General features: G+C 45.1%; 1 protein-coding gene, 2 non-coding genes and 1 pseudogene across 6 annotated transcripts in view; all 4 read right to left on the bottom strand.

Moving 5' to 3' along the window:
- Positions 1-1652: 1652 nt before the first annotated feature.
- On the bottom strand, positions 1653-1857 carry LOC123744318 (uncharacterized; annotated as a pseudogene).
- Positions 1858-2306: 449 nt separating this feature from the next.
- LOC123744315 (small nucleolar RNA U3) lies at positions 2307-2522 on the bottom strand. Its single transcript, XR_006770894.1, has one exon. It is a non-coding gene; the product is annotated as a small nucleolar RNA U3 (small nucleolar RNA).
- Positions 2523-3046: 524 nt separating this feature from the next.
- LOC123744314 (small nucleolar RNA U3) lies at positions 3047-3262 on the bottom strand. Its single transcript, XR_006770893.1, has one exon. It is a non-coding gene; the product is annotated as a small nucleolar RNA U3 (small nucleolar RNA).
- Positions 3263-4611: 1349 nt separating this feature from the next.
- LOC106610377 (calcium uptake protein 3, mitochondrial) overlaps positions 4612-16877 on the bottom strand; it is a 74696-nt gene continuing 62430 nt past the window's right edge. For 3 of the 4 annotated variants that reach the window (XM_045722925.1, XM_045722926.1, XM_045722927.1), the window contains 4 exons: positions 7930-8038; positions 7514-7671; positions 6627-6691; positions 4612-6055 (listed from right to left, as the gene is read on the bottom strand). In XM_045722925.1, the coding sequence (XP_045578881.1) occupies positions 6049-6055; positions 6627-6691; positions 7514-7671; positions 7930-8038 (339 nt within the window). In that variant the 3' untranslated portion in view covers positions 4612-6048. Of the gene's footprint in view, positions 6056-6626; positions 6692-7513; positions 7672-7929; positions 8039-8865; positions 9090-16877 lie in introns of those variants that run through there. The other variant, XM_045722928.1, reaches the window with a different exon arrangement.

Raw genomic sequence — 16877 nt, 5'->3', positions numbered from 1 at the left:
TTTTTTGTTTTCTTTGCTGGTGCTTCTTGTAAGAGGACACTTTGAGTCTTCTGTGGGTTCAGTTTTACTCGCCACGTTAGACCATGTCTCGATCATTTCAATAAACTTCTGGAGTTTGTTTGCAGCAAGTTGAGGACATTTGGAGCTGGACCTGTAGCAGAGGTCATTGGCAAACTGTGAGACTTGGCCTATGGTGGGTGGAGGGTAATAAATGTCTTATATGTATAGTAGAAAAAGTAGTGGGCTTAGGACTGCCCCCTGTGGGACACCTGCTTCAGGGGTAAATGGTGGGGATATTGCTGTGGAGAACTTCACTTTAATTATACGGTTGTGGAGAAAGCTAGTGATAATGTTTCTGAAGGAGAGTGGTAGATTGAGATTGGAGTCTACAATCCGGCAGCACAACCCATTGTGCCACATCTTATCAAGTGTTTTTCTTGAAATTCCAAAGGATGTCCTCTGACAGTCTTAGAACGTTAATCGGTAGTTGATCTTGTTTTTCTAAAGCCAGCTTGGTGGATTCCAAGGAGGCCCATTTCGGCAGGTAGCCTAGTGGTTAGAGCGTTGGTCTAGTAACCGAAAGGTTGCGAGATCGAATCCCTGTGCTGACAAGGTAAAAATATGTTGTTCTGCCCCTAAACAAGGCATTTAACTCAATGTTCCTAGGCTGTCTTTGAAAATAAGAATTTGTTCTTAACTGACTTGCCTAGTTAAATAAAGGTTAAATAGTAACAATTTGATCAGTCTTTGGGTGAGTACTCTCTCAAACATCTTCCTGACATGACTGAGGAGGCTGATTGGTCTATAACTTATGATGTTGTATGGGTGTTTAACAGGTTTCTGGATCATTATGACAACTGCAGATTTCCAAAGTAGGGGAAAATAGCCATCTATAAGACATTTGGTGAAGAGGATAGAAAGAAGGTGCAGGTATTCATCAAGTGCTTTGGTTTTGTTAGTATCAAAGGGGAATAAAATGAGTTATTTGAATGGTGGGCGAGCGTATGTCGGAGCTGTCATTCTCACTAACGGTTTCCCACGATATAAAGAGTTTAAATTAAGTTTTTCGTGCTACTTTTCATCAATAGGTCACATATGGAATCAGTTACTGTCGTGTGTTTCATTGCATCACACAACAAACACTTGTTATGCCCAATAAAGCTTCACAAAATACATGTTCAAATTGCCCCACAACAGAACTTTGTAAATGAGGGAGGTGCCAGAGGATAATCGCATCTCATCATAGTGAGTAGCGAGACCAAACACTTTAGAAACACATTTCTCAAGTCAAGGACGATAGAACTGATCCCATTGGTTGAAAACGTCTGTGGCCCACAATAGAGAAAATACACTACAGACCCTGGTTCGATCCCGGGCTGTATCACAACCGGCCGTGTTCGAGAGTCCCGTAGGGCGGCGCACAATTGGCCCAGCGTCGTCCGGGTTAGGGAAGGGTGTGGCCGGGTAGGCCGTGATCGTAAATAAGAATTTGATCTTAACTGGCTTGCCTGGTTAAAAAATGCATTACCACGTTTGACATTTAGCAGCATTGAAGCCAGTTGAACTATTTTCATGAAAAAATTACTGACATCCAGATGTGTTGTAACAGTGTAAACCTAATGAATCATTCAATATTAACAATAATTAGTCTAACCACTCTTATCATATCCCCTCCCTCAATGAAACAAAGAACGGTCATCAATGGCAGAGGCAGATGAACTGAATCATTACTCAAAGCCCGCTTCGAGCTCAGAAGGGAATATCGCGTCTCATCATCGTGGGTAGCGAGACCAAACACTTTAGAAACACATTTCTCAAGTCAAGAACTATAGAAATGATCCCTGAAAGTATAGTCTTAATGAAGTTGAGGGCTGTCATTCTCACTAACGGTTTCCCACCGTATAAAGAGACACTATAGGACCACGTGGCGGAAATTATGCTTATTGGGCTACAAACAGTTGTTATACCCATGAAAGCTTCATGTTCAAATTGCCCCACAATAGAACTTGGCAAATGAGGGAGGTGCCAGAGGGTAATAGTGCAGTTTTTAGGGGACTGCTATTGGCTGAAAACGTCAATGGCCCACAATAAAGAAAATACAATTTAGATATAAAGTGTAATTGAACAATTGGAATTTGAACTGGATTGGCATGATGGAGATTGCTTTGCAATAAATGTCCTATGCAATATCACGTCTGACATTTAACAGCATTAAAGCCAGCTGAACTGTTTTCATGAATGAATTACTGACATCCAGATGTGTTGTACCGAATGATTCGTTTGATATTCAACAATATTTAGAGCTAACCACTCTGATCATATTCCCTCCCTCAATGCTCCACAAGGAAACAAAGAACGGTCATCAATGGCAGAGAGCGGATGAACTGAATCATTACTCAAAGCCCGCTTCGCGCTCAGAAGGGAATATCGCATCTCATCATCGTGGGTAGCGAGACCAAACACTTTAGAAACACATTTCTCAAGTCAAGAACTATAGAAATGATCCCTGAAAGTATAGTCTTGATTAAATTTAGGGCGAGCGAGGGTAGCCTATGTTGGAGGTGTCATTCTGACTAACGGTTTCCCACCGTGTAAAGAGCACACTATAGGACCACGTGGCCGAAATCATGTTTATCGGGCTACTTTTCATCAATAGGTCACATATGGAATCCGTTATTGTCGTGTTTTATGCCCAAGAAAGCTTCTCAAAATACATTTTCAAGTTGCTCCACAATAGAACTTTGCAAATGAGGGAGGTGCCAGAAGGTACTGATTGCAGTTTTTAGGGGACTGGCATTGGCTGAAAAAGTCAATGGTCCACAATAGAAAAAATACCAAAAAATCTTATGTAGAAATGAAATGTAACTGAAAAAGTAGAGTTCTGACTGGATTAAAATGACATATCTCCTATACAACGTCATAGCAAGGCTGAGAACAGGAACATGAAACAGTATTGAAACCAACGGTGTTATGGTGATAATCTATTTAATAACCTGGAGTACAGTACATTTTCCATAGAAGTTAATATTAACAATATTTAGAGCTAACCACTCTGATCATATTCCCTCCCTCAATGCTCCACAAGGAAACAAAGAACGGTCATCAATGGCAGAGAGCGGATGAACTGAATCATTACTCAAAGCCCGCTTCGCGCTCAGAAGGGAATATCGCATCTCATCATCGTGGGTAGCGAGACCAAACACTTTAGAAACACATTTCTCAAGTCAAGAACTATAGAAATGATCCCTGAAAGTATAGTCTTAACGTATCTATGGGCGAGCAAGGGTAGTCTATGTCGGGACAAGCATTTCCACTAGCGGTTTAATCTAAATTTGCATTGTCTGCGAGATTTACAGAGATAAATATACACCTATTCATGGACACACAATATTTGTGATAAAATTTACGCCAAGTACTATAATTATATATAAAAATGGATTAATATTCTGTGAATGTCAGTACCCACAATACCTTGCTGGTAACAAGCACTATTTACTGTGGCGGCAGAGCTGAGTTTGAGGTCAACTTTATATAATGATGTTCTTGTCCTTTGTAAATTTAAAACATGACCCTATTGAAAAATGTGTTTACATATGTGTTTTTTTCGCTTTATTATAGTGAAATCTGCACGAGAAGTTTCGAAAACATTATATTTACATGGTGGAATCGATTGATGAGCGTACTGGTGCGTTGGGGAGAAGTGTCCTGACGAAATCATAAGAACGCATTTGTCGTTCCACTTTTCAAATGAATGGCGCGCTACGCCACAAATTGATCTGCCTGCGAAATAACATTAATATAAAGATGTGATAAAATAAGTAAAAACGCATTCATTAAAGCATTATTAAACGTAGCTACTACACAAGCTGGTGTCACGGCCGTAAATATAGAAATACGTTTTAGTGTGTCAACCTGGCAAATCTTTACTGAGTAACGTTATCTGACACAGTGAGAGGCTAGGAATTTGCGTTAACTAGTGTAGCACAGCTAGCTAACAGCTACATCTAATGTTTCGCTGAATTTACCTGCAGCCACAGGAGACTGCTAAGGACGCTCATAATAATGTCTAGAACGACGAATTGAATGACAGCAAACCCATGGGAACCGTGTTTGAGTCCACTGATTCCGCTCAAGCCATTACCACAAGCCCGTCCTCCCCAATGAAGGTGCCAGCAGCTCATAGCTAGCCTTCACTGTTCTCAGTTGATGAAAGGAAAATAAACAAACTGCAGTCTTTAAAAAAATACAATTTGATGATTGAAAATGTAGCAACCCAGCGCTGCCATATAAAGTTATATCGTTCATGTCGCAGGTGCGTGTCAGCTGATAATAAAACTGATAGTGAAAAAATGTAAAGCCCAAGTGCGCATGTCCATTCTATGTAGTTGGCTGAAAAAACAAATACAGTATGCAATTATGCTAAACAGCCTTTGTTTCCTTCAAAAGTCTTTATTCGTGCATTCATCACGCTTTTCATTTGCATTCTGTCAAGTTCTTTTCACACCAACCATACACTTCACCGCTTGGTTAAGGGAATGGTCGAGAAATGTTTTTATATGTTCTATAGCTTCTAATATAATGCAAATACGCAGAGTAACTATAAATCAGTTAAGTCAAACCATTTAAGTTCTTTAATATTCAAACTAAATACAGAGATACATCTTGAATCGTTGAACAGAATTAAATCGATATGCTTACTGGTCAAAACTTAAAATCAAAACGTCTGCTCATAATATTGCTGTTAAGTAGATTTATATTGCAAACAGATTAATAATTCAATAAATAAATACAAGCATTACCAATTGAGGTGAAATGTTGGTATCATGAATCATGGAAACCTAGGTTGCACAGTACACTGGGAGGAGGGCAGGTCAGCAATTTGCTTTCCCGAAAAGGTAAAACACAATTTGTTGCTGGAATGGAATTAGTTTTGACAGGGAAGACATGTAGAAAACAAGGCACACATATAAAAAAGTTATACTTCTTCCCCGCCTAATCATTACTAACGTAACCACACACACACACACACACACACACACACACACACACACACACACACACACACACACACACACCAGACAGAAGACACGGAGCCTTAAAGGAATATCATGATCTTGCTCTCTCTTTCTCGCTCTCATTTGGAAGGTCATCAATTGCAAGCATTTCAAAAACATACTACTATTGCTTCATTGTAGAATTCATTGCATTTGTAGGCTATGTATTGATCTTTACTTTCTAGCCAGATGGCCAAACTTGCTGCTGAATATATGCAAGTAGGCCTGTGTAAACAGAAAAAAAGCATTCATAGAAAAATACATGATTAAGACATTAAGATTTTCAGATTCTCTTCCTTCTCCCATACCTTTCTCTCACTAGTAAAGGCATTTGATACAGATACTACACTTGACCATGCAGGCTCTTCCTGTAATGTAAGTCACAGTCTTTATTTGACAATTATGATATATTATTATATTACAAACCTTAATGTGATACGAGCACTTTTTAACATAAATTGTTCTATATTATGAGTAATCAGAGATTAGTTACAACTTTCTGTAAAATGTAATTTTTTTTGTGCTTATTCAAATGTTTGGTGAGTACTGCTTAAATACTAGGTGCAGTAATGTAGGCTATACATCACTGGCCTACTTGCAATGGGAGGAAAATGGATTGCGGAATTGATCCACGATTGGATAAACTGGACAACTGAAACCAATGAGATGTCTGTTGCAAAACGGCAGCTTTTCTGCATGCTAGTGGAGGGGATGGTGGCTTAGAACGTAGACTTAGAACCACAATGTTCCCCTGTAGATTGTTCATTGAATCCTTCACCTCCAGTCCCCCTCCAGCTCTTTTCCTCATCTTCATCCTCACCTTCATCATCCTATTCTCCTCATCTTCCTCCACTTCTTCGTCCTCCTCTTCCTCTTCTCATCATCCTCTTCCTCCTTTTTTAAACCTTAGCCTGGAACCTCCTCCAGAGTTGGCGGATCTGTTTCCTGGCCTCGGCACGCAGGCAGATGGGGAAGGAGGCGTGTTGTTTCCTGTTCACCTGGTAAACAATGACAATGGTACCATTAAACAGGGAATATAGACTAATACACAGGCCTGTGCTTATTTCTTGTAGCCTAGTCCCAGATCTGTTTTATTCTGTCTTTCCAACTCCTATGGTCATTGTTTGGAGTTAGTTGGCAAGGCAGCACCAACAGATCTGGGGCCAGACTATATTTCTTGTAACCATTCTGGAAGAGATTGTTGGGTATTTTAAGTTATTATCATCGGATACTTGCATAGATGCACCATAGTCCTGATATGCTTCTGTTGGTGATCTGAAAGGACTTGATTGATCTTAAAGTGATATTGTGTCAATCTATCCAGATCTTTTAAGTATAAAGGGAATAGGTCAGAGGTTATAGGTCATCGATACAGACAGAGCTGCGGTTCGCAGGTCCATTGAGAATAGGTCAGAGGTTATAGGTCATCGAGACAGACAGAGCTGCGGTTCGCAGGTCCATTGAGAATAGGTCAGAGGTTATAAATCAAATCAAAATCAGATTTGATTAGGTCAGAGGTTATAGGTCATAGATGAGATAAGAGATGATGAGTGGATTGTGGGTAATACTTATCTGCCAGCTAGCTCCTTCTTCATACAGGACTTAAAGGAAGTGAATCGCTCTGCGGTTTTGTAGCCCTGGGGTTTGCGAGCAGCAGAGTGGGAGAAAAAGATAGGGTGGGAAAAGAGAGAGAGAGAGGAGATAGAAGGAGGGGGTATTGGGATGCTGTTAGTCAAAAGGGAAGCCAGGACGATGAGGCCAAGAGAAATAGAACAGTAATATTTCAGACTCAAGACCCATGCATAGGGCATCAAAGTAGGACTCGTTCAAGGGCGATTGATTGGCATAGTATTAGAATTAATTCATACCTATTTCCTGATTATGCGACTGTCATGTGTAGGGCCTAGGAGTTCTCTCTGACCACATGCCTTTTCTAACTAGGAAAAACTCTGGGCCCTAGTCATGGTGACTATTGTAACTGTTGTAACTTCATATTCCACTAGGCGGCAGTAAAATACTTTGGAAGTGCAGGGAAGGTAGTCATTTACAACAACACAGACCTCCATATAACTGTGTAACTCGATTTGCTCTAGATAAAGATCTTAAAACTGCCACCACTTTTATGGCTGTCGACTAAAGTTAACAGTCAAAAGCTAGAATGAAATTACATTGTCCAAGTGTAACATAAAATAAAATGAGAGCATGTCAAATTTCTAGTGATGGAAAACCAAACTAGATTATTCTGGCTTTTCCCCGCAATTTCACTTTCTCCCTATCTCTCACTCTTCATACCTCTACCCCCCCTCTCTTCATCCTTCTCTCTCTCTCTCTCTCTCTCTCTCTCTCTCTCTCTCTCTCTCTCGCTCTCTCTCTCTCTCTCTCTCTCTCTCTCTCTCAAATTCTCCCTTCCTCTTTCCCTCTCTCTCTACTTCAGTCCTTCCCCCTCTCTCTGTCCCTACCCTCCCTCCGCGGTGCAGCCGGTCCTTCATAATGCCGATGAACTCCTTGTGGCTCAGCTGGTCGTCGTGGTCCACGTCAAAGATCTTGAAGATGGTGTGGACCAGGTGACGTGTCAGCTTCAGGCCCGTGGCCACGTACACAGCCCGCCCAAACTCATCTGAGAGAGAGAGAGAGAGAGAGAGAGAGAGAGGGGGGTGGGGGATAGATAGAGGGGAGAGAGACGGAGAAGGGGTGGGAAAGTGAGAGAGGAAGATAGAGACAAGATACAGATGGGAGAGAGAGACAGAAAGAGAGGGGGATACAAAAAAGAGAACAAGACGGAGGAGAAAAGTAACCTACAGCCATTATTCACAAGAGACTATGGAGCGAAAGGGAAATATCTCCACAGATATGAAATCCTAAAATGGAGGCTTACCTTGGCCAATGGAGCGACTGGCAAAGTTGTACATCTGCATGGCGATGGCAAAGTCCTCCAGGTTGTTGAGGAACTGAAAGAAGGAGCGGAACTCGTCGAAGGTGATGCCCTGTGAAGGAAAAAGACAGGGGAACCCATATAAGTGTGACACACGGAGCGATCATTAACGGACACGGAGTGACAGACAGCTCTTCCGGGTCTCGGAATAGGGGGGATGCTTCAAGCTCAAACCCATTCAACTGGTGATGATGGTATGATCATGTGACCTTTGACCCATGCAACGTTGGCCCCCTTGACTGTAGGGACTAGGCCTGAGAATGACACAACCATGCTACACATTTAATACGTTTGTGTATCAGCTATGAATGTGGTTCCTGAGTGGTTCCTTCTGCAGACGTTGTGAGATCTGATCATCTGTGCAGCACGACTACAAAAATAGAGGTTCACAGGTTTCACAAGTTTAACGCAAGGCTTTCTGGGATTTCGTCCTTGAAAATCAAACTTCATAAGAAACATAGACACACACTGGTTTGCAGTGTGGAACATGTAGACATATATTAGTTATGGGCCTCCCGAGTGGCGCAGTGGTCTAAGGCTGTGCCACTAGAGATCCTGGTTCGAGTCCAGGCTCTGTCACAGCCGGCCGCGACCGGGAGAGTCGGCACACAATTGGCCCAGCGTCGTCGGGTTAGGGGAGGGTTTGGCCGGCAGGGATGTTCTTGTCCCATCGCGCACTAGCGACTCCTGTGGCGGGCCGGGTGCAGTGCACACTGACACGTACGCCAGGTGTACGGTGTTTCCTCCGACACATTAGTGCAGCTGGCTTCCGGGTTAAGCGGTCGTTGTGTCAAGAAGCAGTGCGGCTGTGTTGTGTTTCGGAGGACGCACGGCTCTCGACCTTTGCCTCTCCCGAGTCCGTATGGGAGTTGCAGCGATGCGACAAGACTGTAACTACCAATTTGGATACCAGGAAATTGGGGAGAAAAAAGGTTAGAAAAAGAAGACTTATATTAGTTAGTGGTGGTCGTTCCATTGAGCTAGCAGAGCTTATTGGCTTTGATGGCTGGAGCCCAAGGTTCCACAGGAGGTGAAGGCATGTTCCAGTGCCCACCAATAGTCTGTCTGTAGGTATCACTCATTTCAGCCCGAGCTGCATCACACTAAAACAAAGAATAAAAGAAAGGTATGAGACTCAGGAGGCTGGTCGCACCTTAATTGGGGAGGACAGACTCATGGTAATGACTGGAGCAGAATCAGCGGAATGGTATCAAATACATCAAACACATGGTTTCCAGGTGTTTGATGCCATTTCCACTTGCTCCGTTCCGGCCATTATTTAGAGCCGTTCTCTCCTCAGCAGCCTCCACTGGGATGAGAGACTGTAAACGTGGCCTAGTGATGACAACACAGAGAGGCATTCTGAAGTGGTGACTAACACCAGTCTATTTCACATACAACATTGTGCTATGGAAACATCCTGGTGGGGGTTCTCTACAAGCCCAAACTGTGGAACTTCCTTCTTCCTGTTCACCAAGTTTCCTCATTTTAAACACCCTTGGCTGAGGTTAAACCTCCCCAAGTAATCTCCTTCACAAAACCAGTTAGCTAACACAGGTAGCCTGCTGCTAAGGTTCAACCTCCCCAAGTAATCTCCTTCACAAAACCAGTTAGCTAACACAGATAGCCTGCTGCTAAGGTTCAACCTCCCCAAGTAATCTCCTTCACAAAACCAGTTAGCTAACACAGATAGCCTGCTGCTAAGGTTCAACCTCCCCAAGTAATCTCCTTTACAAAACCAGTTAGCTAACACAGGTAGCCTGCTGCTAAGGTTCAACCTCCCCAAGTAATCTCCTTTACAAAACCAGTTAGCTAACACAGATAGCCTGCTGCTAAGGTTCAATCTCCCCAAGTAATCTCCTTTACAAAACCAGTTAGCTAACACAGATAGCCTGCTGCTAAGGTTCAACCTCCACAAGGAATCTCCTTTTCAAAACCAGTTAGCTAACACAGATAGCCTGCTGCTGAGGCTAACAAACACAGACCAGTAGCGAACAATGCTCTCTAAATCAGCACCGTGTGTGTGGACAGACAGGGAAGTGTTTAACCGTCTGACTAACTAGGACCTGTTGGAACATAAAGTGGGAGATATGTAACGATGGGGAAAATGCCTTAGACAAACAGAGTGTGTGTGCCAGTGTGTATCTATCTGCGCGGTGAACAAAGCCATTCCGGGCGAGTGGCCCTACCTGCCTGGTTCTCCTTTGATGCCCTGTGAACCCGATAGCTTCCATACAAACAGACAGGAGCCAGCCACCCCAGTGATACCTACAGACAGACTGCGCCATAGAGTAATCTAGAAAATACTATTGGTGGTCACTGGAGCATGCCTTCACCTCCTGTGGAACCTTGGGCTCCAGCCTTCAAAGCCAAAAGCTCTGCGAGCTCAATGGAACGACCACCACTAACTAATGGATGTCTACATGTCCGACAGCGCAAAGCAACGAGTGTCTACGTTTCTTACTGAGACTTCTGATTAATGGATGAGTACGGCAGAATGCCTGGCTGAGAGTGGGCTTGTTGAACTGAGTGGGTTACCTAACTAGGCGTATTTAGGAAAACACCTGAATTGGAAGTAGACCTACAAGATACAAAGTACACTAATTGCTTCAGTTAAAACTGTACGGCCCACCAACAGTATGAGGAACTCATCTTGAGTGGGCTAACTGACTGAGCTAACTTGTAAATCTTTTGACATCGTGTAAAAGCTATGTATCAGCGTCTACCCCTAAGCCATAAGACTGCTGAACAATTAATCAAATACACACTCGGAATATTTGCATTGACCCCCCTTTGTTTCTACACTGCTGCTACTCGCTATTATCTATGCATAGTCACTTTAACGCTACCTACATGTACAAATTACCTCAACTAACCTGTACCCCCGCACATTGACTCTACCGGTACCCCCTGTATATAGCCTCGATCTTGTTATTTTATTGTGTTCCTTTATATTACTTTAGTTTATTTAGTATTTAGTAAAAATGTTCTTAACTCTTTTTTCTCAAACCGGTATGGTTGGTAAGTAAGCATTTCACGGTAAGGTCTACACCTGGTTAAATACCCTTTGATTTGATTTGATCAGGCATGGGTGAAGAACCAGGGGTCCATTCAAAATGACTCGAGACAACAGTGAGGCAGAGCAGACAGGAAGTGGTAAGAAGATGATTCGTTTCACTATTAGGGAATAGGGACAAACCTGTTGCCTCTTCCAGAGCGTGGAAAGATAAAACACAAGAAGAATGTTGCATGAACACGAGGACAAAACACTGCAGAACTTCATTTTCCATCTTCATGCAGCCTATGTTTGGTTAAATAACTTGGGAAGTTTTCGAAGCAAAGTGCAGTGTAGACAGAAAATCCGGCTTGGCTGTGGAGTGTGTTGATGCGTATCCAAACCGATATATTCACAACGTGCTGTTCATGCAGATCAAGACTCTACTGTACATTATACACATTGATCTGCCATTAAGGGACGGAAAGTGTTGCATAATATAATAACAATCGATCAGAAAAAAAAAACGTAGAAGCAGAAAATGCCGGTATCCACACTTTACTTAAAAACGTCACTTTACACTGGATCCAACTCCAACTCTACATGAACACAACAAAGCGTTAGCTAGCGAGAGACAGATAACTCAAAGCCTTTGTATATGACACAGAGCACAACACACTGGCTTGTCCATCAATCAACAGTTATCACACATAGGTGTAGGACAATGGGGTCAGTGCCATTGAGAGCCAGTCAGTCAGTCAGTCAGTGAGTCAGAGCTGGCCAGTCAGATTACACTGGTCCTTACAACTGGCTGTCAGGTGTTAACCCGTCAGATTACACTGGTCCTTACAACTGGCTGTCAGGTGTTAACCCGTCAGATTACACTGGTCCTTACAACTGGCTGTCAGGTGTTGGCCCGTCAGATTACACTGGTCCTTACAACTGGCTGTCAGGTGTTAACCCGTCAGATTACACTGGTCCTTACAACTGGCTGTCAGGTGTTAACCCGTCAGATTACACTGGTCCTTACAACTGGCTGTCAGGTGTTAACCCGTCAGATTACACTGGTCCTTACAACTGGCTGTCAGGTGTTAACCCGTCAGATTACACTGGTCCTTACAACTGGCTGTCAGGTGTTAACCCGTCAGATTACACTGGTCCTTACAACTGGCTGTCAGGTGTTGGCCAGTCAAATTACACTGGTCCTTAGAACTGGCTGTCAGGTGTTAACCCGTCAGATTACACTGGTCCTTACAACTGGCTGTCAGGTGTTGGCCCGTCAGATTACACTGGTCCTTACAACTGGCTGTCAGGTGTTGGCCCGACAGATTACACTGGTCCTTACAACTGGCTGTCAGGTGTTAACCCGTCAGATTACACTGGTCCTTACAACTGGCTGTCAGGTGTTGGCCCGTCAGATTACACTGGTCCTTACAACTGGCTGTCAGGTGTTGGCCCGTCAGATTACACTGGTCCTTACAACTGGCTGTCAGGTGTTGGCCCGTCAGATTACACTGGTCCTTACAACTGGCTGTCAGGTGTTGGCCCGTCAGATTACACTGGTCCTTACAACTGGCTGTCAGGTGTTAACCCGTCAGATTACACTGGTCCTTACAACTGGCTGTCAGGTGTTGGCCCATCAGATTACACTGGTCCTTACAACTGGCTGTCAGGTGTTAACCCGTCAGATTACACTGGTCCTTACAACTGGCTGTCAGGTGTTAACCCGTCAGATTACACTGGTCCTTACAACTGGCTGTCAGGTGTTGGCCCGTCAGATTACACTGGTCCTTACAACTGGCTGTCAGGTGTTAACCCGTCAGATTACACTGGTCCTTACAACTGGCTGTCAGGTGTTGGCCCGTCAGATTACACTGGTCCTTACAACTGGCTGTCAGGTGTTGGCCCGTCAGATTACACTGGTCCTTACAACTGGCTGTCAGGTGTTGGCCCGTCAGATTACACTGGTCCTTACAACTGGCTGTCAGGTGTTAACCCGTCAGATTACACTGGTCCTTACAACTGGCTGTCAGGTGTTAACCCGTCAGATTACACTGGTCCTTACAACTGGCTGTCAGGTGTTAACCCGTCAGATTACACTGGTCCTTACAACTGGCTGTCAGGTGTTGGCCCGTCAGATTACACTGGTCCATACAACTGGCTGTCAGGTGTTGGCCCGTCAGATTACACTGGTCCTTACAACTGGCTGTCAGGTGTTAACCCGTCAGATTACACTGGTCCTTACAACTGGCTGTCAGGTGTTGGCCCGTCAGATTACACTGGTCCTTACAACTGGCTGTCAGGTGTTAACCCGTCAGATTACACTGGTCCTTACAACTGGCTGTCAGGTGTTGGCCCGTCAGATTACACTGGTCCTTACAACTGGCTGTCAGGTGTTAACCCGTCAGATTACACTGGTCCTTACAACTGGCTGTCAGGTGTTGGCCCGTCAGATTACACTGGTCCTTACAACTGGCTGTCAGGTGTTGGCCCGTCAGATTACACTGGTCCTTACAACTGGCTGTCAGGTGTTAACCCGTCAGATTACACTGGTCCTTACAACTGGCTGTCAGGTGTTAACCCGTCAGATTACACTGGTCCTTACAACTGGCTGTCAGGTGTTAACCCGTCAGATTACACTGGTCCTTACAACTGGCTGTCAGGTGTTAACCCGTCAGATTACTCTGGTCCTTACAACTGGCTGTCAGGTGTTAACCCGTCAGATTACACTGGTCCTTACAACTGGCTGTCAGGTGTTGGCCCGTCAGATTACACTGGTCCTTACAACTGGCTGTCAGGTGTTGGCCCGTCAGATTACACTGGTCCTTACAACTGGCTGTCAGGTGTTAACCCGTCAGATTACACTGGTCCTTACAACTGGCTGTCAGGTGTTAACCCGTCAGATTACACTGGTCCTTACAACTGGCTGTCAGGTGTTAACCCGTCAGATTACACTGGTCCTTACAACTGGCTGTCAGGTGTTAACCCGTCAGATTACACTGGTCCTTACAACTGGCTGTCAGGTGTTAACCCGTCAGATTACACTGGTCCTTACAACTGGCTGTCAGGTGTTGGCCCGTCAGATTACACTGGTCCTTACAACTGGCTGTCAGGTGTTGGCCCGTCAGATTACACTGGTCCTTACAACTGGCTGTCAGGTGTTAACCCGTCAGATTACACTGGTCCTTACAACTGGCTGTCAGGTGTTAACCCGTCAGATTACACTGGTCCTTACAACTGGCTGTCAGGTGTTAACCCGTCAGATTACACTGGTCCTTACAACTGGCTGTCAGGTGTTGGCCCGTCAGATTACACTGGTCCTTACAACTGGCTGTCAGGTGTTAACCCGTCAGATTACACTGGTCCTTACAACTGGCTGTCAGGTGTTGACCCGTCAGATTACACTGGTCCTTACAACTGGCTGTCAGGTGTTGACCCGTCAGATTACACTGGTCCTTACAACTAGCTGTCAGGTGTTGACCCGTCAGATTACACTGGTCCTTACAACTGGCTGTCAGGTGTTAACCCGTCAGATTACACTGGTCCTTACAACTGGCTGTCAGGTGTTAACCCGTCAGATTACACTGGTCCTTACAACTGGCTGTCAGGTGTTAACCCGTCAGATTACACTGGTCCTTACAACTGGCTGTCAGGTGTTAACCCGTCAGATTACACTGGTCCTTACAACTGGCTGTCAGGTGTTGGCCCATCAGATTACACTGGTCCTTACAACTGGCTGTCAGGTGTTAACCCGTCAGATTACACTGGTCCTTACAACTGGCTGTCAGGTGTTAACCCGTCAGATTACACTGGTCCTTACAACTGGCTGTCAGGTGTTGGCCCGTCAGATTACACTGGTCCTTACAACTGGCTGTCAGGTGTTAACCCGTCAGATTACACTGGTCCTTACAACTGGCTGTCAGGTGTTGGCCCGTCAGATTACACTGGTCCTTACAACTGGCTGTCAGGTGTTGGCCCGTCAGATTACACTGGTCCTTACAACTGGCTGTCAGGTGTTGGCCCGTCAGATTACACTGGTCCTTACAACTGGCTGTCAGGTGTTAACCCGTCAGATTACACTGGTCCTTACAACTGGCTGTCAGGTGTTAACCCGTCAGATTACACTGGTCCTTACAACTGGCTGTCAGGTGTTAACCCGTCAGATTACACTGGTCCTTACAACTGGCTGTCAGGTGTTGGCCCGTCAGATTACACTGGTCCATACAACTGGCTGTCAGGTGTTGGCCCGTCAGATTACACTGGTCCTTACAACTGGCTGTCAGGTGTTAACCCGTCAGATTACACTGGTCCTTACAACTGGCTGTCAGGTGTTGGCCCGTCAGATTACACTGGTCCTTACAACTGGCTGTCAGGTGTTAACCCGTCAGATTACACTGGTCCTTACAACTGGCTGTCAGGTGTTGGCCCGTCAGATTACACTGGTCCTTACAACTGGCTGTCAGGTGTTAACCCGTCAGATTACACTGGTCCTTACAACTGGCTGTCAGGTGTTGGCCCGTCAGATTACACTGGTCCTTACAACTGGCTGTCAGGTGTTGGCCCGTCAGATTACACTGGTCCTTACAACTGGCTGTCAGGTGTTAACCCGTCAGATTACACTGGTCCTTACAACTGGCTGTCAGGTGTTAACCCGTCAGATTACACTGGTCCTTACAACTGGCTGTCAGGTGTTAACCCGTCAGATTACACTGGTCCTTACAACTGGCTGTCAGGTGTTAACCCGTCAGATTACTCTGGTCCTTACAACTGGCTGTCAGGTGTTAACCCGTCAGATTACACTGGTCCTTACAACTGGCTGTCAGGTGTTGGCCCGTCAGATTACACTGGTCCTTACAACTGGCTGTCAGGTGTTGGCCCGTCAGATTACACTGGTCCTTACAACTGGCTGTCAGGTGTTAACCCGTCAGATTACACTGGTCCTTACAACTGGCTGTCAGGTGTTAACCCGTCAGATTACACTGGTCCTTACAACTGGCTGTCAGGTGTTAACCCGTCAGATTACACTGGTCCTTACAACTGGCTGTCAGGTGTTAACCCGTCAGATTACACTGGTCCTTACAACTGGCTGTCAGGTGTTAACCCGTCAGATTACACTGGTCCTTACAACTGGCTGTCAGGTGTTGGCCCGTCAGATTACACTGGTCCTTACAACTGGCTGTCAGGTGTTGGCCCGTCAGATTACACTGGTCCTTACAACTGGCTGTCAGGTGTTAACCCGTCAGATTACACTGGTCCTTACAACTGGCTGTCAGGTGTTAACCCGTCAGATTACACTGGTCCTTACAACTGGCTGTCAGGTGTTGGCCCGTCAGATTACACTGGTCCTTACAACTGGCTGTCAGGTGTTAACCCGTCAGATTACACTGGTCCTTACAACTGGCTGTCAGGTGTTAACCCGTCAGATTACACTGGTCCTTACAACTGGCTGTCAGGTGGAAGTGTCAGATGTAATGGATTCACTATCTCTAGTTGATCTAACTGATGGGCCAGTGGTGCATTCAGGTGTAGAAAGAATAAGACACAGTGCCCGGAGGACCATAACAAGGTGGGAACACAAATATAGAGGGTAGGAGGGGGGAATAGGGGTCAGGGGGTCAGGTGGGGCAGGAAGGGCTGAGAGGGGGAGTGGGGTGTTGGGAGAGACATGGAGGAGGTTAAAGGGGTGAGAGAGTAAAGGGAGGTGAACAGAAAGTGTGGGTTGTGGAAGAAAGAGAAAGAGAGAGAGAGCGACAGACAGAGAGTAGGCTGCAGTGAGAGAGTGAAGGAAGGGGAGTCCGAGAGTTATTGGGGGAGAGACGGGGGAGGTGAATGTGTCATGTAGTTGGAAGGGGAGATATTAGAGGGCCAGGGAGGGAGGTAGGGAGGCAGAAGAGGT

The sequence above is a fragment of the Salmo salar genome, chromosome ssa08 (assembly GCF_905237065.1).
Source record: "Salmo salar chromosome ssa08, Ssal_v3.1, whole genome shotgun sequence".
In the NCBI taxonomy this organism is placed as follows: domain Eukaryota; kingdom Metazoa; phylum Chordata; class Actinopteri; order Salmoniformes; family Salmonidae; genus Salmo; species Salmo salar.
The sequence above is the reverse complement of the archived record's forward strand: the minus strand, read 5'-3'. Positions and strand labels throughout refer to the sequence as shown.